Genomic DNA, 27232 nt, shown 5'->3' with positions numbered 1-27232 from the left:
TTTTAAGTCACCATGTCTGGGGGTAATTTGTTAAAGCAACAAATAGGTACTACAGGTAGGTGCCTAAAATAGTTGTTGAGAGTTCCCTTTCTTACCCTCCCATTTGGTGGTGCTGCTCTGCAGCCACATACACACATACACAGGCACGCATGCATGCTCCGGAAAGAAAACTATCTCACCCTACAGAGGTGGTACTACTCCTGCCCAGTGCACCCTGAGAGTCAGGACCAGTGTTTCACACTATGTGCCAAGCACCTGCTGTCTGGATACCTGTGAGCTAAGTATTTTTACCCTGTAAATACATAATGTAATTGTAATAAGCTTTTCATTTTTCAGAAATTCTAAGGTATGAGAAAAGATCTGTCATTGTATTCCATCCATATCCCATTGAACAGACTGGATATCCAATATTATATGCATTTGTTTTGATTTTGACAGCTAAAAATCCCATGAAAATGACAAATGCTTAAAGGGAAATCCAAAATTTCTAATTTGTATTATTTTTAGCATTCTATAGACATATCTTTAAAAAAATTTTTTTAAGATTTTATTTATTTGAGAGAGAGAGCATGAGAGTAAGAAAGCATAAGTTGGGGGAGGGAGGGGCAGAGGAATAAGGAGAACCAGACTCCCCCCTGAGCAGGAAGCCAGATGTGGGGCTTGATCCCATGACCCTGAGATCATGATCTGAGCAGAAGACAAACACTTAACCAACTGAGCCACCTAGGCACTCTCTATGAGCATATCTTGAAAAATGCATTTCTTCTTAATTTTTTACAAACTTTGATCAAGGAAAATTAAAACAAATTGCATAATTTCAACAAATATCATCTACTACTTGCTTGTGATAAAAAAATATTTATCTCTCAATTATTTGTCTCCTCAATTATAGTGCTAGTTAGAAGGTTATCCTTATAAATGAGTTATCCATAAATGAGTTTATGGTCTAGTGAGTCAATGATTACTGAAACATTTGGTTTTGCAGAAGGCATATTTTTCCCAGGAATAATTTAGAGCTTGGGTTCACAAAGACAACATTAATAATTTTTAGCTTTAATTTAATTAGAAAAATAGGATACCTCACTTTAATCAGCTTTTATTTGAAGAAAAAACACAAAGATAAATATAACACACATTTCTCCATACTTCTGGAGGCTTCCAGAAAAAACTGATTGATTCCCCTTTGGGGATTTCATTATCATTCATTCATTGATACCCACAATATATTTTATATTATATTCAGATCACGTACTAAGTCCCACTAGCTCTAGGAGACAAATGACAACTTTCTGATTTATCATCCAACAATTGGTTACTTTTTTTTCTTTGCTCCTATTTTTTTTTCTTTAAGGTGAGAAATAAAAAGCAAGATGTGAGCAAGGCCCATGGATCAGCTGGAACTGTCAGGTTAGGTCTACAAAGTGAAGTTTCTGAGAGTCATGCTCCACCTCTGAGCCACTGGTGCCTGAAAGGCAAGAAGACACTGTTTAGTTCAGGTATAGTACACACAGCCCTGTCCCACACCCTAATCAATTAGGTGAGAGCAAAGTGCTCTGACACTTTGTTTCTTATGTCCTTCCTTTTTCTTCTTAATTTTGCCCCTAATTTCTCCCTAATTCTATTGTGTTTAACTGGGGCCTTTCCAATGGTGACAGAGGTCCAGGTTGTTTTTTTGAGGCTTGCAATACCTTAAAAAATAAAGAAATGTTAAAGCAGGGTGCTAAAAAACTTTTTAATTGCTGAGTAAATACTTGAAATATCCATATTTAATAAAATATGTCTTTTTTTTTTTAAGATTTTATTTATTTGACAGAGAAAGTCACAGCAAGAGAGGGAACACAATTAGGCGGAGTGAGAGAGGGAGAAGCAGGCTGCCCGTTGAGCAGGAGGCTGGATGCGGGGCTGGATCCCAGGTTCTGGGATCCTGACCTGAGCTGAAGGCAGACGCTTAATGCCTGAGCCACCCAGGTGCCCCCAAAATATGTCTTTAAAACAAAAATACAAGGCAATACAATTATACTAATTTTAAGGTAAAGAAAGGATTTGTGAAAAACACTAAATTTATTATACATAACAATATTGTGGTCAGTTACTGGGACTCAAATTGAAAGTTACTTAATATCAGTGAGATCACATGAGAATTGTATTTCTCTGACTGACTTATTTAGGTTAGCATAGTATCCTTTCATTCCATCCATGCCATTGTAAATGGCAAGATTTCATTTTTTGATGGCTGTGTAATATTCCATTGTATATATATGTGGAAACTAAGAAACAAGATAGAGGATCATGGAGAAGGGATGGAAAAATGAAACAAGACCATACCAGAAGGGGAGACAAACCATAAGAGACTCTTAGTCAAAGGAAACAAACTGAGGGTTGCTGGAGAGGAGGGAGTAGAGGGATGGGGTAACTGGGTGATGGACATTGGGGACAGTATGTGTTATAATGAGCACTGGGTATTATATAAGACTGATGAATCATAGACCTGAAACAAATAATATATGTTAATTAATATAATTTAAATAAATAAAAAGGAAAGTTACTTAGTAGACATTTTTCAATCCTGTGTGTATTTCTATAATTCTATACCCTCAGGAATGATGTTTTAGCTCAAATTTGGGGGAATTTGCAAATGTGGAATATGAGCCAATGGCCTCTCTTGGTCCTGTAATGACCCATGTAGTAGAGGCAGGCAGAGCCCAGCCATATCCCCTCAGGACCTTCCATTGGCCAGCATCTGCATCTCGTTGCCTGAGGGCAACTTTGGTGGCAGGAACACTGGCTTCCCACAGACATGGAGGCCAAAAGTACCAAAGAACTAACTTTCCCAGCTAGCAGTCCTTGTGCAGGAAACTTAAGTGTGTTTTCCACTGGCCCTGGAATTGCCCAGTGGGGTTCAGCCCCGGCTACCCTAAGGAGTGACCTGCGTGATGACACAGCCTCACTCCCAGTTTCTCTTCCTCTCTCTACCCATGTCCCCTGGTTCTCCTCCCAACAAACTGCTTGCCCTCAAATCCTTGTCTTAGTTAGGGCCTGCTTCTCGGGACACCCACACTAGGAAGCTGTTTCTTGCTTATGTTTTTTTGTTGTTGTTTTTTGGGGTTTTTTTGGTCTCTTTTTAAGGATTTGCTATATAAAAATACTTCTTTCTTACACACTGGACTACTCACAGAGAAGCTATTGGAGTTTACCAAATTGGAGGAACAAAATAAACCAGAACTATATCAGATCAAGTCAGACTGTTAAAACCTTTCCATTTTCTACTTCATCATATAGGTTAAAGGGTTATATTTAAAAGTCACATATAGAAAAGTTATAATTCATTTTCACCTATGCACTTAGGTTTACTGGACAACACTTACATAGCAGAGTAAAATCTGTAGGGTATATTGGAGAAGTCAGATGGAGGGATTATCTCTGTTTAAGGTACTTGAAAGGACTTGAAGTGATGCTCAGGGCCCTGCAGGGTGATAAGCGCCAACATTTGACATAAGCGCGAAGCAATAAATTAGATATGGGGCCTCGGAGGCTCAAGCTAGGCTGCCAGTGTTTTGTTTGCTGTGAAGGAAGGAAGTAGGTGTCAGCAACAAGGTGTCCTAAGCGATGTGGGAGGGTAGGTTCTCCTATAGTACATTTATTTCTCCTACTTTCATTATTCTTTATACTTAGGTGCCTTGTTCCCCTTCACATGCTTGAGCTCAGGAAGTGGTCACCAATGGGGAATGCATGAGTAAATGAATTCAGGAATTTCAAAAGTCACTGGATGAAACTGCACTGTTTTTCATTATAGATTGCTTCATCTGTCTTAAATTTGATTGTTTCTGGTGGGTGGGGATATGTGGAGGAGTAGACAAGAATTGGAGGTAGAGGAAAGGCTTGAGTATCCATACACATACCCCAGTCTTTATGTGTGTGGGGGTGTGTATGGGGGGTGGGTAGGAAGGCAGGGGAGGAAGGAAGACAGGAAGATCTAAAATCTCTAGGAAATTCAAAATAAACTGGTTTCCTCTGGGGAGAGAAACTGAGTAGTAGGGGATAGGGAGAGAGACATACTTTTCTCTGCCTACTCTCCTACAATTTTTACTTTTGTACTGTCTGTGTTACTTAACTTTTTTTTTAAATTCAAAGACATGTGAAAAGGAAATTCAGTAATCTTTTGTCCTCTTACAAAGTCTTGTTAACTCCATCTGTGCAGCCTGTAGTATATACAACAATGTAGTATATACAGCCTGTAGTATATACTGACCTTGAACAACACAAGTTCGAACTGTGAGGCTCCACTTAGATGTGGATTTTTTATGGTACAATACTGTAAATTTTCTCTCTCTCACGATTTGCTTAACATTTTCTTTTCTCTAACTTACCTTATTGTAAGAACACAGGATATAATCATATAACATGCAAAAATATGTGTTAACTGTTTATGCTATCAGTAGGGCTTTGTTAAATAGTAGGTTATTAGTAGTTAAGTTCTGAGGGAGTCAAAAGTTATACACAGGTTTTTGACTGCTTGTGGGTGTTGGTGCCCCTATCCTGTGTGTTGCTCAAGGGTGAAATATACTTCTGTTGGGAAACTCATGAGTTGTGTTTGTAGCAAGACCATTCCTAACTGTTGGGAAATAATTCTACATGAATCTTAGGCATATCTACACATCTTCTGAGTCAAGGCACTGAAAACCTTTGCTCCAAATTATCTTTTGAAAGATGTTTGTATAGAAAATAGCCTTGAAGCTAGAGCTGGTATCTCTGTGTGGAACAGAGGGCGATTTGTTTTCTGTTTAGGATTATAAAGATAATGCTTCCCTCAGAAGTAAAGGTCCAGCAGGCTTGCTAACAGCCCCTTTAAAAGACCAGATTTACCGAAACTCAGAGTGTCTGAGCTGTGATGTGAACCCAGTGAGTGTGCAGAATCCACCTGGGCTGCCCCACATTGCCCCCACGGGACATGGGGTTCAAGGGGAACTCACACAAACACAGAGCTCAAACTGCCACCTATGCAATGAGTCATCAAGTCCTTTGTCTCTGACCCAGGAGTCCCTTGTCTTCTGTTAACATCCATGAAACTGAGACAGGTTAACTTACTTGCTCATAGGTATGGTAAAATGTCGTACCCTTTGGAGTTCTTGACACTAATGATATAGATTTTGATGGTTGAAGATACCCATCTCAATCAAAATCTAAAACTTAGGATGAGCAGTTCCCATCAGGTGAGCAATTTCATAGAGGAATTCTATTATATCAATGGCTTTATTCCAGGAATGTATTAGATATAGAGAAGACACAGAAAGGACCCATTAGGCATTTAGACTGTTCCCTGCTAAGACAGGAAATTGAAATAACACTGGGAGCCAAATTATGTCCTTGCTTATTTGGCAGATGTCAAATCATCATTACTCTATATTATAGGTTTCCAGTAAAAACATGGTGGAAATAAAATAACACTTTCCCCAGGACATTAAAAATATTTATATGATATTTCGTCTACTCTGGCAAAAAGTGTTTGTACTCAATAGTTACAGGGAGGATGGAAAAGGTTTACATATTTGTTTCTAGGAGGATAAGATAGGTGTTTTAATATATAAGCATAAATTTCTATTTTGGAAAAATATAAAATAATAAAAAAAATTTTTTTTTGTTTAAGTTAGCAGTATATGGTATTTTTGGAATAGCAGCCTGAACTAGCTAAAATACTCATCTTTGACAAACTGGGAGAACCCTGGACCGTACAACCACATAAAACAGATGGGAGAGTACCCACAGCAGTGAGGCTTAGTAGGGACCCAGACAGAAGTGGAGCAAGCACACTCAGGGTTGCAGGTGTCACAGAGGGCCAGGGGGCACTCCACAGTGAAGGACCCAGTGGAGAGGGTGCACCAAGCCAAGGCTCAGAGCAGCAGCAGGTCAAAAATGAAGGTAAAAGCAAGGAGGTAGGGCTGCATGAGGACACACACACCACCACAAATATGGAGGAAGTAGTCTGCCAGTGAGTAGAGAGAAGACTGCACCAGGAGCAGTCCTCCAGTGGCCTGTTTTTGGGTGGAAGAAAAGCAAAGGCTGAGCCAATTTGCCAAGTCAATAATGAGCCCTAAGAAGAGCTTCCAGTCAGGGACCTGGACCCTACCCACCATATCCTCTGCCAGTGACTCACATGGAAGAAAGTGAGGCAGGAGGTAGACACAAGCTGGTGTCACTTTGAAAAGAAGTGAAAGTGTAAAAAAAAAAAAAAGGTATCAAGAATTGAAGGAAAACTGGCCGCCTGTCCCTGGAAAATAGACATGAAAGCAAATTCAGGAGGAGCCATGGAGAGCCAGAATGAAAACAGCAAAATAGTTTAGAGGGATTAGAGAGACTAGGTTACAATTTTGAGTCTGGCGGTGAGAGTAGGCCTCATTGAGAAAACGACATTTTGAATAGTCTTAGAGGAGTGAAAGAGTTAGTGGTGTGCTAGGGAAGAGTGTTCCAGGCAGAGGGAAGAGCAGGTGCAAAGGCCCTGTTTGAGGCAGGGACAACAGTGTTATTTGGTGCATAGATATCCGTAAGTATGTTATCTCATTGTGAATTCTACACATAAGCGTTCCAAACTCCCTTTCTTTGTCTTGTTTAATGATTTTTCCTCTGAATCCAACCATCTTGGCTTTATTTGTGTTTGTATTTGCCTGGCATGCTTTTGACCATCCTTTTATCGTAAAACTGAAAATTACTTTAGGTTGTCTGTTACATAGAATATAGAGCTGAGTTTTCATCCATCCAATTTGAATACTTTGTTTATTTGCAAGTGATTTAGGCATGGTTACCATAATTGGTAGGCCAAATATGTTCATCTTAGTGCTGTCATATTATTTCACGTTCCCAATTCTCATCTTACTTGACCTGCCCTCAGAATGTGGCACCGCTTCTTCTTCATTCATGTTCTTCTCTTGCTTCTGAGACGTCCCCCCTCCTACTCTCTTGGCTTACCTCTCATCTGACTGGCCAGTCTCTGCAAAACTCCTCTGCTGTTTTTGGTTCTTGATTTGACCTCTCACTGTTGGAGCTAAGGCCCTGGGCTCAGTCCTTGGTCCTCTTCCCTAGTGGCTCCTGCACCTCTGGGGGACCCAGGCAGGCCTGCAGCTTCACATACCAGGTCTGCGCTAACACTCTGCAAATGCATCCCTCCAGCTGTGCCTTCTCTCCTGACTGCCAAGGGCCTGTATTCCAACTCAGATTTCCAAAAGGGATCTTAAACAGTGTGTCCAAGAGAGAGGTCCTGACTCTCCTCCAAACCCACTCCTGGCACAGTCTTCCCTACTTCAATTAATGATACTGCTGTCACTTGTACTTCATATCCAACATGTCTGCAATTCCTGAGAACTTTACCTTCTGGATATTTCTAGAACCTATATGCTTCTCATCACTGTACCTCTCTGGTATAGTCCATCTCTTACCTCAATTACTGTAATAATCTGCTTCCATCTATGTGCCTCTTCTGTGTGTTCTCAACACAGAAATCTGAGTGATCCTGTTCAGATGTGAGGCACGTAATATCACTCATCTGCTCAGAATTCCTCAAGGGCTCTCTATCACTTTCAGAATAAAAGCTAAATAAGGAAACCTACTAATAGAATTCATTATTAATAAGAAAAAAGTTACTATAAATGTCTTCATGGATGATGAAAAGGCATATTAAAAAAATTCAGCATTCATCCTTGATAAATAAAAAACTTTCAATTAAATAATAATTCATGGATTCTTACTTCATAATAAAATATATTTATCTCCAACCCAAAGTCAACCTCCTACTTGTTGAGTAAACACCAGAAGCATTTCCTTAATATCAGAAAAAAGAAAAGAAAGCAGGAAAATTCTAATTATTTCCAAATTATGTGACTATGAGATCAATCACTGTAACAATTACCTGATTTGAGATTAGGTAGTAGAAGTTAGGAAACTTCTTTGCACCAAGTTCCAGTCTATTTTCAAGCTTCCTGGTATCAGGTGGCAGTAGTGGTTGTGGAAGCTTCTTGATCCAACTCTGAAATCCATGGATCACAGGTTAAACTGTCCATTCTTCATACTCAGGCAGTGGCTGTGGTTCTAGCCCTGGTCTGTACATATTTGGTATTGGAAATGGTTGCAGGAATCAGGCCCTCAAGAGGGAAGTCTGGGATTGGATCTGACCTGGCTAGGTTTAAAGACAATGGTGACCTTGTCACCAGAGGAAAATGGGATACTATGAATATAGGGCACACAGTGGGAAAAGTTACCTAAATTGTCATCTGTGGTTTCCTGGAATGACCAGTTTACTGAAGGCAAGACTTCAGTGGCTGTTGTACTAGACAGTTATGATAGAAATAAGGGATTCAGAAACTATCAGGGTGTGTTGGCCTTTTCTCACGGTTCTGGAGAGTTTAAAGAAGGAAAAAGATGTATTGCAAAAGTCCAGAAATACAGAATGAAATTTAGTATGTGATAATGATGACATTTAAATCAGTAAGGGAGGGGTGCCTGGGTGGCTCAATGGGTTAAAATCTCTGCCTTCAGCTCGGGTCATGATCCCAGGGTCCTGGGATCGAGCCCCGCATTGGGCTCTCTGCTCAGCGGGGAGCCTGCTTCCTCCTCTCTCTCTGCCTGCTTCTCTGCCTACTTGTGATCTCCATCTGTCAAATAAATAAATAAATAAATAAAATATTTTTAAAAAATCAGTAAGGGAAAGATGGGTTATCAAGTAAACAAAATCAGGCAATTGTGTCAGTATTAAGATATAAAGTAAAGCAAAATCCATTCCACTTATATCAAAACAAATTCCTGATAAGTCAAATTTTAAAAGGAAAAATGTGACTCATGGAACATTAAGAAAAAAACATGGAAAATTTTTCAAAGTAATCTAAGAAAGTTAAAGGTGTTTCTAAGTCTGATACAACCTGGAAATACTAAGTAGTAAAAGAAAAGTGTGGTAAAATTCATTAATTAGAAAAGGAAAAGGCCTGCTTGCTAATAAAACAAAGCACAAAACAAGCAAATAAAACAGCATAAGTAAAATAAAAAGATGTGGCAAAATGAGAAAAAGTTTTGACATTCATATCTAAGAAAAGGACTATTTTTACTATTACATAAACTTTATCCAGTAGAAAATTGAACAAAATATATAGAGAATTCATAGAAGACGAAATACAAATGTCTCGTTCACACTTGTAATAAGAGAAATGCATATTGAAACATTTTTTCATCTATCAGGTTGGTAAATTCCAATTCTGGCCAAAATGCAGTAAGTCGACTGCAGCCTGAGTACCCCTCTGACTACTATTAAAACCTCTAGATAAAATATGCAAAAGAGGCTTTACAAGCTGGACAGTGTTTAAAACTCCTGATTGTTTTTTCTTCTCCCTCCTCTGTCCTGAGGCTAGTCCCAGTTCCAGTGCTGGGCTGCTATAGTAAGGTGATATGGGTAACTAAGAGAATCCCTGTTATTTTCTTCTCTTTTCCCTCATCACTGCCTTTACAATAGCCCCACAGACAGATATGCACAACAGATAGAAAGCCTAGGAAACTTCAAGAGCAGCCGAGCTTTCTGGCCAGCAGAACTGGAAATAGGTCCTGGGAGCCACAGAATATGAAGGAAATCCCACAAAGGACAGAGGAGATGGGAATCCCTAATTGTGTGTTGTGGTTTGTTATGTAGAAATCCATGTCATTAACTCACTCACGTCAGCTGTTTGTGTTGTCCAACAACTAATCTGTTGTACTTTACCACAAAGTTTTAATTTGTTAATTGTAGAGATGATTATATTTCTTTATATTTTCATTCAAATTTTGTTTTATATTTTATATTTTCATTCTTTATATTTCTTTATATTTTCATTCAAATTTTGTTTTTGCCAGTCCTTATGGTCAAATAACTATCAGAAGATAAAGTTATGTGGAGGGATTGCGATTCAAGTTCAAGGGGTGAGAAGATAGGAAAACTACAGTTTTAAAAAGCCTAATGAGTACTTAATGTCTAAACCTACAGGAACTCAGAAAAAATTTGTCCCAATTTGGGGAAGAGAGAGAACTTCTAAATATAGCCATGCAGGACTTACTAAAAGACAGCCGTTTGAGAGCTGGTCAGTAAGGTTGTGAGCTGCCTTGATGAAGCATTGGAGTTCTAGAAAGAACAACAGCCCCTAGGGAGTAACCAGCCTTTGTTCCCTTTCACCTAGTTTCCCTCCTTCCTGTCTGGACCCTGCAAGAACGGTTGGAGGAGTGGAAGAGCAGACCTCACTGCTCTGGCTTGGCAGGACTTGGAGGCATCCCTCTGGGCTGAGATGGGTATGGAGGGTGGGGGTTTGGGGTAGTCCTTATAAAGCATTTATTCATTCATTGCTTTCTTTCATTCCACTGAGTTATTGGGCATGTTGCAGATCTAGGGCTATCCCAGGCACTGGAAACATACTAGTGGACAAAACTGACAAAAATTTCTGACCTTGTGAAGTTTACATTCTAGAGAGAGAGTGAAAGTAAACATAACATTAAACAGTTAAGTGGGATATGCTATGTAAAAAAGAAATAGGAGAGCAGATAAGTAGATGGTGAGGCATGGAGGAGGAAAGGAGCTCAGCGAAAAGGTGGGATTCCGCTCCCCGAGGGAGGAAAGCAAACAACCTCCATAATTAAGGAAGGCAGAGGGAACGGCCAGGGCAAAAGGCTCTGACGTGGGTGGTGGGTAGGATCTAGGAAGGTCAGGGAGACGGAATTGGCTACAGCAGAGAAAAAGGGAGAGTAGAGGTCTTCTGAGAGATGAGGGGTGGCGGGTATTTGCTCTTATATTTGAAAGTGGCAGGAAAAGTGGAATCTGGACCGTAAGAGACTGAAAGGAGGAAAATGTGAAGAGGCACACAGGCTTCCTTGGCTATCCGAAAGCAGAGCATCAGCCTAAGTAGAAAAACGAAGACTAAACCCTTCACCCCAACCCCGTCGCTTTCCCAACGTTCCCTTTACGAAAGACCTATATTAGTACCTGTGTTAGTTAAGGTTAGGAAATTCGAGGAAGACTGCCGCTTTTACGAAAAAAGCTATTACTCTCGGTAGCAGGTCTCCTGCCCGAGCCTGGACACCAGTAATTCTTTTTTAGCGGACCTACTAGGTTCCGCCCCCTCTTGGCGCGACTGCCCAGCGAGGCCCCACCCCTCATAAGAAAGACAGCCCACAAGACCCGCCTCGCCCAATGTGGTCCCGCCCCCCCGGAATGACAGCTCGTAGGGCACGCCCTCTCACCGTGGTCCCGCCCCCCCACGGTGCGACCGCCCCGCGAGGCCCCGTTCCCCACTCTGTGGTCCGACTCCCTCTCAGAGTGGCAGCGCGCGCGACACGCCTCTCCCGTGCGCCGCCCCGTTCCCACTCCCGGCCAAAGGCCTGCTAGGCCCGTCTCACTTTTCTGCGGAGCCGTTCCGGTCTGCGCCTGGAGCACTCCCTGCTAGGCCCCGCCCCGCTCAGTGCGACGCAGTGCTGAGCCCCGCCTCTCCCGGGGTGGTCCGGCCCTGCCTGAGGGCTCCGGCGTTCTGGACCCCTTCAGGCCTGCCACGCCCAGTGCCTGGCGCGCCCGCTCCTCAGGCCCCGTCCCGCCCCGCCCTCGAGCGTGCACGGCGGGGCCTCTGGGTCGCGCTGGCTCTTAGGCGCGCCTGCGAAGACGTGGATTGCCGCTGCGGCCGGTACGTGGGTGGAGGGGACCGCAGACCCTCTCGCTGCCGGCGGCGTGGAGCCAGGGTCCGTGCGGAGCTAAGCCCGGGCTGCCCCGCCGCGGCGGGGCGCCTCTAGGGACGCCGCCGGCCGCCCTTCCTTCCCGGGGTACCTCTCAGTGCTGGCAGCCCCAGGAATGGGGAAGTGGGACGGGAATGGGCGCAAATGCGGGATGGGGGAGGGAGGACTGAAGGTGTTGGGGAATGGCTGTCGCAGGTGGGGGCTGGGGGGAGCCGAGATCTGGGGAGGGGTTATGGGTGGAGGGTTGAGTAATGAACGAAACGTAGCGAGGCCGAAACCTGGGGCTGGAGTCAGGCTCTGGGGTTGGGGGTCTTCAGAGCTAAGGAGAATGAGGTCGTGGGCGGGGGTGGAAAAGACTGCGAAGCTTAAGGGCGTGTTTTGGAAGGACCAGCTCAGCGGGGCTCAGGATTCACGCTTCCCCCGGACAGTCCCAGGAGCATGGGGGCGGTTAGGGTGTGTCAGAACGAAGTGTGGCTAGAGCGAACTTGCGGGGTCATGCTCTCTTTGACATCAGGGTGATTGGGTTTCCAAGCTCTTGACTGGGACACACTGTAATTTTAAGTAATAAATGCAAGTCAGGAGCAGTGCCTGGGACACCGAAGAAATGTGGATGGAATAGAGATTTCCTTTAGGCTGCTTCTGTTTTCCCGGTACCGTCACAGCGCCAGCCTTGGTGTGTGCTGTCTGCAGCAAAACACTGTTCAGCCGCCAAGACAAAGTGCGGAGGTTCTGGACTTAAAAATAAGTACAGTTGAGGTTCACTCAAACGGAAAAATAGTTGTATCCCATTCTCTTAAATCCCGTGGTGTTTAATTTTTAAAAATCTAATTCCTTGGAGTTAAAAAATCTTTATTATTTGTCTCCTTTCAATTTGAAGTCACACTAACCTACAGAGCTGGATGTTGTCTAAGGGCCTATTCTGTATGGTACATAGTTTCCAATTCATTGTGGAAAGTAGACCATTATCTGTTCTGACCAGCTATTGCTGAAAGAATCATAGAATTGCCAGTGAAGAATGAAATTTAAAAGGTCTAAAATAATGTAAGGGAATAGAAATGGCCTGGTGAATTGGAGCGTGTGCACTTAAAAAGCCAGTGAAACTTTTTTTTTTTTCCATTGTAGAAAGTTGGAAGATTGAGAAAAAATATAAGGATGAAAATTAAAATCTCATGTAATTTCACCAACCCTATTAACATTTGGGTGCAATTCTTCTTAATTCTTTTTGTATTTTATTGTGTATTAAATGTACATGTTACATTATCGAGATCATATTGTTATATTACTTTGCTTTTTTCCCACTTGGCATTTTCCTGGATCATTAAAAAGTCTCCTTAAATATCTTTTTAGGGCGCCTGGGTGGCTCAGTGGGTTGAGCCGCTGCCTTCGGCTCAGGTCATGATCTCAGGGTCCTGGGATCGAGTCCCGCATCGGGCTCTTTGCTCAGCAGGGAGCCTGCTTCCTCCTCTCTCTCTGCCTGCCTCTCTGCCTACTTGTGATCTCTCTCTGTCAAATAAATAAATAAAATCTTTAAAAAAAAAAAAAAAAAATATCTTTTTAAATGGTTGTATGGTTATCATATGGATTTATTCTTTTATCACATATTAGAGTTGTTTTGTGTCAAGTGCTATGCTTACAGGTGAGATTCAGTGTTGCTCCAGGTTCTCAGACATCATTCCAGCCAAAAAAAGCAAAATCTTGACAGTTTGTGGCCTAATGAAAGTAGATAGAAAGTCTGAATGAGAAGAGGAAATAGTGTTGCTTCACTTTATCGGTCAGTCTGTGGCAAGGCTCAGTTGGGTGATTCTGTGTCCAGGTGGCGTTCTGCTGGTGTAGCATCTAATCAGGCCTGGACTTGGGCTGCTATGGCCAGGCTGTCTTCAGTTGTCTTGTCTCACCTGTCCTGCATCTTCTGTGGAATCCTGATGCCACCATGTTCCCAGGTATGGGAATAGGCCTCAGCAGCTTCCTTACCTTGTTGGTGTCACTGAGTGTCAAATTCTAGTGAGGGTGTGTGTGTGCAGTGCTGATTTTCTACTATCAAATTTGCCCACATCTGATATAACACCAAGAGGTAGCTGCCTTAGGTCTCAAAGAAGGAATATCCCACAGTTGCTCTCATAATTAACTGCCTATTGGAGGTTTCAGAGGATGTCTCTAAGCTGTCTTTACCCTCAGGGCCTCTGGAGGGGTCCTGTCCTTCTTCCTTCTAGCCCTGGCCATTAAAATTGCAACTTTTCTCCTGAAGAAATCCCTCTCATTTTCCAGCTCAGTCAGTGTGGCCCTTCATTTTTCTCTTACCGGTGTATTCCTATGTTGCTTCATGACAGAAAATTTTGTAATTTTGGTGTATGTTTCTCCTTGAGTCTGAAATAAGGTGATTTCTGAAGACAGCAAGTGCATTTCCTTCTTACTAGCCTCTGAATTTATAATTCCATTGCCCCCTCTCCCCCAATTTAGGAAGAGAATATAGGGTCTCCTATTCTTTTTTTGATCCTTGATAAAATATGCACATACTCTCAGCCCCTTAGCCTCCCACCCATGGTTGAACTCACAGTGTATTTCTCTTCATATGTGCGTTTCAACCTCTATGGACAGGATTTACCTGTTATTATAGGCAAGTGATTCCAGTAGCTAAAGTAAAAGTCACATGAGTCCAGTTCATTTATAGGCCTCTCTCTGACCCTGTTCAGCACATGTGAAGAGCAGAATTTGGGATGGCTATCTTGTGCCCCACAGTATCTATGGAACCTGTATGCTAAGCCTTTTAGTCCTTCCTGGTTGCTGTCCTGGCTGACAGCCTGGATAAGAGGGGGAAATTGGTTGTGGTTGTAGAAATCATGCTACCTTCTAGAGTCTAAGAAGACCACATATGTTGAATCATTGTTTTTAGATTGGCCCCAAGTGGGACCATGAACCTCTCTTCCCATATACTTAAAGGCCTCATGTCCACCCATCTTGTATTTTGGTCCCATGTACTGGTCCTGCCTAGTAATGGTGGACCAAGTTCTTATTAAGATTCTTTGGTTAAAGCAGATTGTAGAACTCAGCTTAGGCCAAGGCTGCCATGAGGCTTTGTGTTTTCACCACCTTAGTCTTGCTATTCATACCACTGGGCTAGCCAATTGGAAGATGTAGGTTTAGGGCACACCTGGATTACCCTGTCCTGTAAACTGTAAAATTGAATCCTCCTTACCTGTACCCTGCTGCATACAGAACAGGAACAGGAATTCCCCAAGGAAAGGGCATCACAGAGCTGTTCCTATACAGAAATTTCCTGAGCATTAGGTTCCCATAGGTGGATTACAGGGACTAGAAGAAGAGAGCACAGGAGGTGTTGCAGGGTGGGGAAGGGGCATTTTAGGTAACCAGGTTTGTAAGTACATTGTGGCTCAATGGATGGCATAAGCGTAGGACAGCTGAAAACCGAAAGCATGAACGGAGCAGAGTTGGTCCTGACAGGGTTGTCATCAACAGTGTGGAAACCTCAAGAGCATTTTCTGTACTAGAGCCTTAAAGGGGTCAAGTCTTACCAAACTCCACTAAAAAGCCTTAGTGGGCCTTCTCCCCCACCCCCACCTGCCATTCACATTGCTCAGAGCAGTGTCCACACAACACTGGCACTCGTGTTAGTCTGTGAGACTTCTTTGGAGCTAAAGCATGCCGCTGCACAGTGTGGGCAGGGCAGTGTTCCTTCTAATGATGAGACTGTAAAACTGACTTTATGAACTCAGTTCACAAAAAGGACAAAAAACCCACACCTTCTTCATGTCATTCAAAGAGCACTGGATTTCAGTCCCATATCTGCCACACTATTTGTGTGATTTTTGGGTCTGATGAACATGATATGGTGAGGTCATGGAACTAAATGACCCCAAGGCTGCTTCTGCTCTAAAAATTCTATCGCTGTGCAGCCCTCTGGTGCTTTTGGCCATCTGCTTCTGGATAGGAGAGGGTGTGCCTAGGTACCGAGTCCTTTCATTGTGTATACTGTCAGACAGAAGGCTTTTCACCATTAGTGAACTTTTACTTCAAACAGCCTTTAAAGTTTGGCAACTTCTTTTGTACAAAGTTGGTATGTTTTTAATATTTTAAAGCAAAATATTATCTTGTATTATAGTTTTAAAAATATGACTTGACCTTTACTAAAGGGTATATTTTATACTTACTATTGAAAATGTGGGGCTTCTATACTATTTTATATACAACTATATGTAGTATATGTATATAGTTCTATATACAACCATAAAAGCCATTTTTTCTAATTATTAAAAAAAACTCTTGCTCATTAAAATTCAAATCAAAAAGAAAAATGTAAAGAAGAAAATAACAATCAGCTTAAATCTGCTACTTAGACATGGCAGTTTGGAGAAATACATCTGACTAATCATTGGCGGCACATTTATTAAAATGCACTCTGGGTGGCTCAGTCAATTAAGTGTCTGCTTTCAGCTCAGTAATGATCCCAGGGTCCTGAGATCAAGTTCTGCCTGCATCAGGCTACTTGCTCAGCAGGGAGCCTGTTTCTCCCTCTGCCTGCTGCTCCCCCTGCTTGTGCTTTCTCTCTCTCTCTCTCTCTGACAAATAAATATATAAAATCTTAAAAAACAAAACAAAATCTGCAAACAGTGTAGACTGAAATGTGAGTGCTTCTACACATGGTTCAGGGTGTAAGCTCTGGCCTCAGACCACTAGAATTTAAATCCCAGCTCTCCTGCTTGTTACTGTGTGACATAAGACAAACCTACTTACCCTGTTTGACCTCAGTTTTCTCATCTGCTAAATGAAAGTGTTAGAGTTTCTTCTTCATGGGGTTGGTGTGAGAATTTAATGAGTAGCCCAGTTCTTTGCATGTAGTAAGTCTCCCACAAAAGTTAACTAGTGTTGTCATTTTGCTCTTAGTATGGATTGTGTATATCCATAACTGGGATCATGCTTTGCATTTTTATTTTAACCTTACAATGTGTTCTAAAATGTTCTCCATGTTAATATAATTGCATCTGGATGCTAGTATTGATGGTTCTGTTGTATAGTTGTGACACACTTTATGTATTTAGCCAATCTCCTCGTTAGACTTTCAGGTTGTAAGTTGTTTCTTTTTCATTTCTTTGCCGTAACTAGAACCCAAAAATAAATAAGAAACAGAGAAAAAAAGAAAGTTGTCATGAACTTTCACTATATATATATATACACATACATGTATATATATGTATGTGTGTATATATATATATTCTATTTTATTATCTCTTTGGCATGAATTCCAAGAAATAGCATTGTTATGTTAAATAGTAGGAATATTTAATATTGCTTTTAATACTGCCATGCTGCTTTCTAGAAAGGTGGTATCAAGTTACATCTGTCAGCCATGTGTGAGAATGCCCAATTTTCTTTTCTTTTTTTTTTTTTAAAGATTATATTTATTTGTTTAACAGAGAAATCACAAGCAGGCAGAGAAGTAGGTAGAGAGAGGAGGAAGCAGGCTCCCTGCTGAGTAGAGAGCCCAATGCAGGCCTTGATCCCAGGGCCCTGAGATCATGACCCGAGCCAAAGGCAGAGGCTTAATCCACTAAGCCACCCAGGTACCCCAAGAATGCCCAATTTTCTGCACCTGTGCCAGAACTGGCTTCTGTCCACCTTTCAACTTCAGCAAATCTGAAAAAGGAAAAGCATCTTTTACTTATTTTTCATTTAGTTTATTAGTATGTTTGTACATCTTTTCAACATGTGTTGGCCGCTTGTATTCTTTTTGTGACTTGTGATTTCAGTTTTTTGTATTTTTTTGTTGATTTGTAGGAACTCTTTGGATATCAGAGATAGTGACACTTTTGTTTGTAATATATTGGAAATTTTGTTAAGGTTGTCTCAAGTAATGAAAGGTGTATAGTATCTCAGATGAGAATAAATCAGTGCGTAAGTATTTATTATGAATCTCTAGCTGATGCTCATGTACATGTTTAGAATAGAAACCCTCATTTAGTGTCTCAAAAAGATTGTTTTATGACCTGGTAATTATGAATAAGGTAGGCCTTTTATTACTGACATTAGGCAATGCATAATTGCCAAAAAACTGCCATCTTTGATGCATGTCCACATATACTGTACTGAACCTTTGATTGTGCCCTTAACCTTACTATTCTTTCCAACATGTCTCTTTATTTACTCTGTCCCATGTCCCAGGTCAGAAGTCTTAGAGTCATCCATGTGCCTTTTCCAAGTTGAAGGGTGTCTGGTTCTTAGCCTCCCTTCCCAGAAAGTTAATCCTGCCTCCTCTGTCTGCCCTGCCCCACTATTGTACTCAGGCTTTGTGCTAGAATGATTTGGCACACACTTGCTTCTGCTAAAAGACCATGAACTCCCCAGAAGTGAAACGGGTCCTGACTTACTTTTGTATCTTCAGACTGTCAGAGCATGGCCCAAAATAAGTACTGCAGTAGTGTTTGTTGCATTTGATATTTCCTTTTAAAAGTTGATGATGCTTAAGCCTCTGTAATCTACTGGTAGATTAACCATTTTTCCCAACTTTTTGTTATGAAAAATTTCAGAAGTTCAGGGGAATAGAAAGATGAAAAACACTCACAATCTTGCCCCCTTAATTTACGTATTAAGATTCATATCATTCTGACATGTTGCTAATACTCTGCTCAGAAACCTACAGTGACTGGCCTTTCTGGCCACTGGAGTGGATGTGAAGTGTAGCATTCCTTATCCTTAAATGGTCACAGTACACAAAATGTGGCCCTCTCTGCTCTGGTCAGGCCAGTCTTACTGTTCTTCTCCTATACTGTCTTTATTCTTGCATCATTGATTTTATACATGTTCTTTCCCTGTGTAGAATGAGTCTCTCCCTTTATTCTTGTTTGAAAACTTTTGCACATCAAGTGTTCTGAGTTCCCATAGCTCTAACTGCTATCTTTTATCATTATTTCATTCTGTATAATTCCTGACCATATCATTTTAACTGTTGGAAAGGGAGTACTGGGTCCTATTTTGATCTGGTTACCTTCATAGAGCCTAGCATGCTGACTTTGGATTTGGCTGGCATTTTAGAATAATAGCATTCCTGAGGGATTTGTGCTATGATGTGAATCCAGAATTTATTTATGATACTTACATTGCCCCAAAACTGTGCTCTATTAGAGAAGAACAAAAGCTTACACTGGTTTGTTTGATCAGCTTGTTGCAAGATCATGGTTCACCCCAAAGAATGGAAAGGTGTTCTGTGGTGTTGATCACTCCTTTTGTGATTATTCCCAAGACTTGATTTGAATGTGTACTTTGGAATCATTAAAACTTATATCAAGTACAAAGCTAATACAAGTAAGTCTAAAGTCTAGAAATTGTCCCTGATGTAAATCACTGGGTTAAAGAGATTCGCATGAAAAACATTTTAGAGAGAGGCCATTAAGCCTTCGTGACTGATGCCATTTGGGGTGGGGTGGGGGGTCCAGGTTGACCTGAGTATTTTTCAGGCTTGGAAATGGAGATAAAGGTGATGTTCCTGAGAAAGAAAAACTAGGAAGGGAAGCTGATGCTGGGGACATCAACTCCATACTGAAACATGAATTCAGACAGTGAAACTAGGAAGGGAAGCTGATGCTGGGGACATCAACTCCATATTGAAACATGAATTCAGACAGTGTTAGTTCTCTGCTCTTACTGACCTGGTGACTCCCATCGCTTATTTGACAAAGCTCAGTTCCTTTGTAATCAGGGTGCCTTGTTAGTACCTGCTCATTCCCATCCTAGCACCCTACCCCCCTCCCCACACCCACCGGTAGTGCTACAGCCATACTTAATCACTTGTATTCCTCTGATTCTGTTGATTGTTTTTCATCATTATCTGTAGGGTAATATTATTTCCTCTACTTAGAATGCTATCCAAGTCTCACCGGTGAACTCCTATTTATTCTTCTGAATCCTGTTCAGGTATCACATCCCTTGTAAATACTTTCTTACTCTTCCTGTGTGAGATCACATTTGACAATACTGACCTTCCCTTACCTGAGTGTCCTCCCTGCCGTGTTCTGATCTGCTTATAGAAAAGGATGGTCTTCCCCCTGACTTCGTATGGGCCTGCCTCACATGCGTGCTCTGAACCATTAGTTGAGCCTATTGTATAACCCAACTAGATCGTGAAAAATCTTCCTTTTTCTTGGAAGCCAGAATTAGGTGTAGTTAAGAGAAAATACAAATACATATATTTGTCTATATATTTCTATATATTTCTCTTTTCCATTGTAACCCGGGTGCTTTTTATTTTATTTTAATTTTAGCACGTTTGTAAAAGATGAAAGTGACCTTATCATCTTTGGATACTTGTGAGAGTTCCTTCACACCTTTGGTCGTTCTAGAACTGGCTCAGGATGTCAAAGAAGAAACCAAAGAATGGCTGAAGAACAGAATTGTCTCTAAAAAGGAAGATGGAGGTAAGTAAAATAAATATAACTCAGACTCAGTCATGCTTAGTGACTAAAAATATATTTTCAAATATGTTTTATAGTTATTTCATCGATATATTTCTAAAATTAATAATCCATTTCTTTGTTCTTTATTATTCATCTGTACTTGAAAAGAGACCTTAAGTCTACATTAGACTATAAGTGACATGAGTGATTTTGTTCACAGCTATAAATGCTGTGTCTAGTACACAGCCTGGCACATGGTAGGTCAGTATTTATCAAATGAATGAACAGGTGTCTATTGAGTGCTCTCTATGTGTCAGTTATGATGCTAAGGGAAAGATTAATATGGTCTCTGCTTGCAAGGATGTTACTGTCAGTGTAAGGAGACTGAATGCCAATTCCTGGAAATTGAAGTAGCAGGTAATGCCCCCTCCAAAAAACCCTAATGAAAGAGCTGTTACACAGCAGTACATGATACTTAAAAATGAATTGTATGTAAACTAGCTGGAAGAGTAACGGGAAGACAGAGGTAACACTTGGTGATGGTTTTTGGGCTGGAAAAGTATGACTTCATAGAAGCCAAAGCTTAGCTCTCTCCTAGGGTGGAAATGGATCTAGATTGGGTGAGAGGATGGAGGACATTTCACATGAGCAAACACCTCGTAAAACTACACAAAACAAGAGTTGTTTTGCACTTGCACTTCACCTAAAAATTCATCTAAAACTTTATCAAGTCTCCAAACACTGAATAAAACTTTTAATCTTTTTAAAAAAAATCTTTTAATAAAGATTTTGACTGTGAACCAAAATGTTTTCTTTATAATAAAACCTTGAATCAAAGTGGAATTTTTAAGTTTTTGCAAACAACTAAACCAAAAGAGAACTTAAAAACAAGAGTACTTTCTAACCTAAATCTGAGGTGTTGCCCTGGGTTGGAGTCCCTTCTTTAAAATTCCTGTGATGGGGGAACCTGAGTGGCTCAGTCACTAAGCATCTGCCTTGGGATCAGGTCCTGATCCCAGAGGGTTGGGATCAAGGCCTGCAATGGGTTCCCTGCAATGGGTTCCCTGCTCAGCCAGAAGCCTGCTTCTCCCTCTCCTACTCCTCCTTCTTGTGTTCCCTCTCTCACTTTCTCTTTCTCTGTCAAATAAATAAATGAAATCTTTAAAAATGAAATAAAATAAAATTCCTGTGATGGAAGAGCATTTGTAGTGCCTAAGAAGAAGGGACTCCAGTGTATTCCCAGTCTTCCCTGCTCACTTTGTGCCTTCAGCAAAGAAACACAAGGATGGCGTGGGGGTGGGCATCTTTCTACCCTGCTGGGAAATATGAAAAGAACATTCCAAAAACATATTCTGATCTTTCAGATAAAGGTAGTGGATTTAACACTCAAGTTTATTTTTACTCTTTTTCAAACATGACAATAAAAGGATTTTTAAAAAAGAGATAAGTCCAGTTTGACAAAGAAAAAGGGAAAGAATATAGCAGCATCACCATTTTGGAAGCTAGAAAACAGGTGGATGAGTGGTAAATAGCTTCTCAGACTTGAAAAAAGTCAAAGTTGAAGGTGGCAGGGGTATAATTGAGGTCAGTTTAGTTTAACACCACAGAATACTCCTAAAGACTTAGGTATTGGTGACTTTAGGGGCTTGTAGAGGTGGAATTAAGTAGTACCAAGAAAAAGAAAAAAGAATTGACTGAGATTCATGTAAGAAATAGATCCCCAGATCCCTTCTGTATTCTGCCATTACAGCAGAAGACTGAATGCAAGATGCTTGGATTTTGATGTGAGGGCTTTATGCACAGTTGAAAACAGAGATTCTCTACTGAAAATAGGATAATAACTGAGTATTATTCCCCCTATACTCCATCCCACCAATCTCATCTAATTTAGTTTCTAAAATGTTAGCAACTACATTCAAATCATTTAGGAAGCAGGTTGAATAATCTTTTTTGGGGAGTCTGATCAAAGACAAAATAACTAAAGGTGCAGAAATCAGAGAGTTGACCATGGAAAACAACCTGGCTAGATGACTATGTATTCAAGGTAATCTTTAAGGAGTTCCATCTAAGCCTTCAGAACTTAAGTACAGCCTCCTAGAACCCCATTCTTAAATATGCACATATAATAAAAGATCACCAAATGTCTGAGGAAAATCCCTAACATGAAAGAGAAAGCTAAAACTAAACAAAAAGATAAAAACAGCAAACTTTGCCAAAGAAGAAAACCAGAGAAAATTTAAAACTCAGATCTCAGTTATGAGAAGCTAGGACAGACCTAGAGTTGGATACTCTTGATAGATCAAGAGATCAGGAGTTGGATACTGTAAAATACTCATTTAGGAAAAAAGCCCATATATAAAGTAGAAGTATAAAAGCAAAATTTAAAAACTCAGTAAAAGGATTAGAAAATAATTTTGATAAAAGCTCCCAGAAAGTAGAATAAAGGGGACAGAATTGGGAACTTTGACAGAGAAAAGGTAAGGAAGTTAGAGGACTAGTCTAGGAAGTACACATCTGAATAACAGGAGTTCTAGAAAGTGAATAGAGAAAAAGGAGAAGAAATCATCAAAGGGAAACTTAAGGTTGACACCATGCTTTTTCAGATGGGGAGGGCCCAGCCGGTGCTCTGCACTGTAGATGAAAATGGCTTACCATTGGAATGTTCTAGAACCTTGGGAATGGAGAAGATACTACAAACTTTAAGAAAGACAGTAAGTCACACATAAGGGATCAGACTTGTGAGCAGAAATACAGGAAGCTAGAAGGCATTTTCCGAAGGAAATCAACTTACTTGTAATTCTTATTTATTTGGAAGATAGATTTGAATTGTTAATACATTTGTCTTATATCAAACTAGAAATAATACTTATTTAGAATGTTTTCATTTTTGAAACTCCTCTAAGATTGTGCTTATCTTTTGTTTTTGAAGGTGCCCAGCTCCTGTTTAGACCACTATTAAATAAATATGAGAAAGAAACACTGGAAAATCAGAACTTATATCTTGTTGGTGCCTCTAAGATTACATTGTTACTGGGTGCAGAAGCAATAGGTTTGGTAAAAGAGTGTAATGATAACACTATGAGAGCCTTCACATATGGAACGCGACATAACTTCAAAGATTTTGATGGTGAGTCCCAAGATTGTTTCTATCAGAATCAATTTGTTTCAAAAATAAGTTACTGATGAGTAGATCAGGGGTCAGCAAACATTTTCAGTAAAGGACCAAATTGTAAATATTTTAGGCTGTGCAGGCCATATACTTCTCACTGTTATTTGACACTGCCCTTGGAAAGCAAAAGCAGCCATAGACCATAAGAAATGAATGGGTAAAACTGTTCCACTAAAATTTGCTTATAAAATATGGTCCATGGGCCTTACTTAGTTATTTAGTGGGTAAAGTATAATGGTAAAATTCACCTCATTTAGCAGGATTCACTTGCCAAAAAAATACTGTTTTCTTTTTTTTTTTTTTAAGATTTTATTTATTTATTTGAGAGAGAGAGAGCACAAGTGGGGGTGAGAGGGGCAGAGGGAGAGAGAAGCAGGCTCCTCCCTGAGCGAAGAGTGTGATGCACGACTGGATCCCAGGACCCTGAGATCATGACCTGAGCCAAAGGCAGGCATTTAACTGAGTGAGCCGCCCAGGTGCCCCCAGAATACTATTTTCTTATCAGACTATCTTCTCCCTCATTTATGGGTGGGATGTTAATGCCAGAAGGGACAGGCCTAGGCTTGTGAGTTTGAGGAAGGAGAATTTGTCATACAGCCAAACTTCACATCATCCCTAGTTAGAATTAAAGAGCATGTGGCTTTCTGCTCATTGGTATTAGTTGAGATCAAGCAAGTAGCTGCCATTTGGATTTTTATACTATATTATATAAGAACTAGTACTGTAGGCCCTCCCACTGGATGCCTGAAATAACAGGTAGTACTGGACCCTATATGTGCTGTTTTCCTATATGCACATCCCTGTGATAAAGCTTAAATTGTAAACTAGGCACAATAAGAGATTAACAACAACAATAATAAAGTAGAACAATGATAGCAATCTACTGTAATAAAAATTCTGCAAATGTGGTCTCTCTCTCTCCCTCAAAGTGCCTTGTTTTACTGTATGTACCCTTCTTGTGATGATGAACTGATGAGATGAGGTGAGGTGAATGACCTAGGCATTGGAACATAGTGTTAGGCTACCATTGACCTTCTGATGATAGGTGAGAGGGAGGGGATCAGCCACTTCTGGACTGGGAGTCATGGGGTAACTAACACCCTAGAAAGAAAAACTGCAGAATAAGAGGGTACCATTGTAAAATGATTGAAGAGTTGTATTATGTGAAACAATATTTTTATTCTTAAAGAATATCTAAGGGGCTTTATGTTCTGCTTAATTTAGCAGTTTTATACTTGGCTAACTCCTTTTGTTATTTGTTTATATCATCATTTCTGTAATCCCAAGTTATATGAATATTATTAATTTTATTTTGGCTATTAATGAGAAAAATAACTGGAAATTTTTGCTTTCATTTAGATGACAATAATGACTTCCTTACAATGGCAGAATGTCAATTCATTATCAAACATGAGCTTGAAAATCTTAGAGCCAGAGAAGAAAAGATGATCCCTGGTTACCCCCAGGCAAAGTTGTATCCAGGAAAATCATTATGTAAGTCATTGTATCAACCAGCTTCATGAATACACATTCTAATGCAATTATCTTTTCTTAGTAGACATGAATAACAAGTTAGAAAAGCTTTATTTTTTTTTTTCTCTTACTGAAAAATGCATAGAACTTTACAATAACTTATTTCTGTGTGAACATAGCTTTTGCTACTGGAGCTTCATTATATTGTACCTTTAGATCAATATATTTGTTTTGTGGGGTGCCTGGATGGCTCAGTGGGTTAAAGCCTCTGTGTTCAGCTCAAGTCATGATCTCAGGGTCCTGGGATCGAGCCCCGCATTGGGCTCTCTGCTCAGTAGGGAGCCTGCTTCCTCCTCTCTCTCTGCCTGCCTCTCTGCCTACTTGTGATATCTCTCTGTGTCAAATAAATAATAAAATATTAAAATATATATATATATATTTGTTTTGTATGGTTCGCTACTTATTAATTGCAGTCTCACAGCATTCAGTTAGCTTAAAATTAGGTGTGAATACATACATGTATTACTCATGTTAAGTTTAGCAAAGTTTACTTTATGTCCAGACACTCTAGGGAGTATGGGGAGGAATGAGAACAGGAGCCATCACCTTTTCCTGGAGCCCTCCTTCCATCTGCTCTTATCTCAGTCAGTGAGAACTTGGGAGCAAGGCTTAGGAAGAATCACAAGGTGACATAATACCTGAATGCAAATCAGCAGTTTGCAATTCTGTGATTTTGTGTCATTCCATTTGAGTGAGAATACTAGTTTGAGCAGATGGAAGTGCTCACTACAGTGTGTAATTTCAAACCGCTCCCCTACCAGATGGTGGCAAGGCCTCAGAGCATTTTTGCTGTCCAAATGCACTTTAAACATGTAAGTCACTGTGTTCTCTAGGCTGCATAATACTATCTTCCAGTCTTTACCCACTCCCCCGGCCCCAAGCCCTGGGAGGACAGATGCCCAAGAACCAGTCCATTTCAGATTTTCTCAGTTATCCCCAAATATATAGAGTTGGTTCTTTTTGTTTGTTTGTTTTTTGTTTTTTTTTTTTATATAGAGTTGGTTTGATCAAACCAAGATCCAATCATAGATTACCCACTTTGTATGGTGGTATATCTCTTAACTAGCTGCCTTTCTCTTAGTGTGATAAAGTACACATAACATAAAATTTGAAGATTGAAGTTTAAAAATCTTAAGAGATTTTCAATGTAAATATATTCATAATATTGTACAACTATCATTACCATCCCTCTTCAGACCTCATTTCATCTTGTAAAACCAGAAGTCTGTATCCATTAAACAATCAGTCTCCCTCCCTTCTTCCTTTGACTCTGGCATAATCAACCAACTTTCTACTTTCTGGCAATTGTTTTGACTACTCTATCTCAAATAAGTGGAATCATACAGTATTTCTTTCTTTGTGACTGGTTTATTTCACTTAGCATTATATTCATTAGGTTTGTCTATGTTGTGGCATATGTTGGAATTTCCTTCCTTTTTAAGGCTCAATAATATTCCATTGTATGTATATACCACATTTTGCTTGTTTACTCTTCCATTGTGGACACTTGGGTTGTCTCCACCTTTTGTCTGTTTTGAATTATGCTTTTATGAACATGGTCCGCAAATATCCTTCCAAGACCCTGCTTTTAATTATTTTGGGTGTATATCCAGAAGTGGAAGTGTTGGGTCATATGATATTTCTATTTTTAATTTTTTAAAAGACTTTATTTATTTGCGAGAGAGAGAGAGCATGAGTGGGGGGCAGAGGGAGAGGGAGAAGCAGACTCTCCACTGAGCAGAGAGCCTGACATGGGACTTGATTCCAGGACCCTGAAATCATGACCTGAGCTGAAGGCAGATGCTTAACCAACTGAACCACCCAAGTGCACCTATTTTTAATTTTTTGAAGACCCTCTATACTGTTTTCCACAGTGGTTGTAACATTTTGCATTCCCACTGACAGTGCACAAGGGTTCCAGTCTCTTTATATCCTGGCCAACTCTTGTTATTTTCTGATATCTTGGGAGTAGTCATTCCAATAGCGGTGAGATGATGTCTCATTTTAGTTTGATTTTCATTTCCCTGATGATGAGTAATGTGGAGCGTCTTTTCATGTGCTTATTGGCCATTCGTATATTTTCTTTGGAGAAATGTCTTTTCAAGTCATTTGCCCATTTTTGAATCAGGTTGTTTTTGTTGTTGAGTTTTAGACAGTCTTTATATATTCTGGATATTAATCCCTTATCAGATATATGAATGGCACATATTTTTACCTATTTCATGGATTGCCTTTTTACTTTGTTGATATTGTCTTTTGATGCATATAATTTTAAAATTTTCATGAAGTCCAACTTAACCTATTTTTTCTTTTTGCCTGTACCTTTGGTGTCATATCTAAGAAATTATTGCCAATGTCATGCAATCAAATCCAATGTCATGAAGCTTTTCCTCTATATTTTCTTCTAGGA

At 40.3% G+C, this 27232-nt stretch overlaps 1 protein-coding gene and 1 long non-coding RNA gene across 6 annotated transcripts in view; one reads left to right on the top strand and one right to left on the bottom strand.

The window, feature by feature from the left end:
* Positions 1-1080: 1080 nt before the first annotated feature.
* LOC131824410 (uncharacterized) lies at positions 1081-11516 on the bottom strand. 2 transcript variants are annotated; one of them, XR_009350850.1, is made up of 3 exons: positions 11392-11516; positions 7898-8639; positions 1081-1465 (listed from the first exon to the last, which is right to left on the bottom strand). It is a non-coding gene; the product is annotated as an uncharacterized LOC131824410 (long non-coding RNA). The 2 variants fall into 2 exon arrangements; XR_009350851.1 differs by lacking the exon at positions 11392-11516 and adding an exon at positions 10979-11172.
* ANO10 (anoctamin 10) overlaps positions 11516-27232 on the top strand; it is a 236668-nt gene continuing 220951 nt past the window's right edge. For 2 of the 4 annotated variants that reach the window (XM_059162279.1, XM_059162276.1), the window contains exons 1-4: positions 11519-11669; positions 19989-20141; positions 23050-23247; positions 24649-24783. In XM_059162279.1, coding sequence (XP_059018262.1) covers positions 20003-20141; positions 23050-23247; positions 24649-24783 — 472 coding nt within the window. In that variant the 5' untranslated portion in view covers positions 11519-11669; positions 19989-20002. Of the gene's footprint in view, positions 11670-19988; positions 20142-23049; positions 23248-24648; positions 24784-27232 lie in introns of all 4 variants that reach the window. The other 2 variants (XM_059162277.1, XM_059162278.1) reach the window with 2 other exon arrangements.

The sequence above is a fragment of the Mustela lutreola genome, chromosome 2 (genome assembly GCF_030435805.1).
Source record: "Mustela lutreola isolate mMusLut2 chromosome 2, mMusLut2.pri, whole genome shotgun sequence".
Lineage (NCBI taxonomy): Eukaryota > Metazoa > Chordata > Mammalia > Carnivora > Mustelidae > Mustela > Mustela lutreola.
The sequence above is the reverse complement of the archived record's forward strand: the minus strand, read 5'-3'. Positions and strand labels throughout refer to the sequence as shown.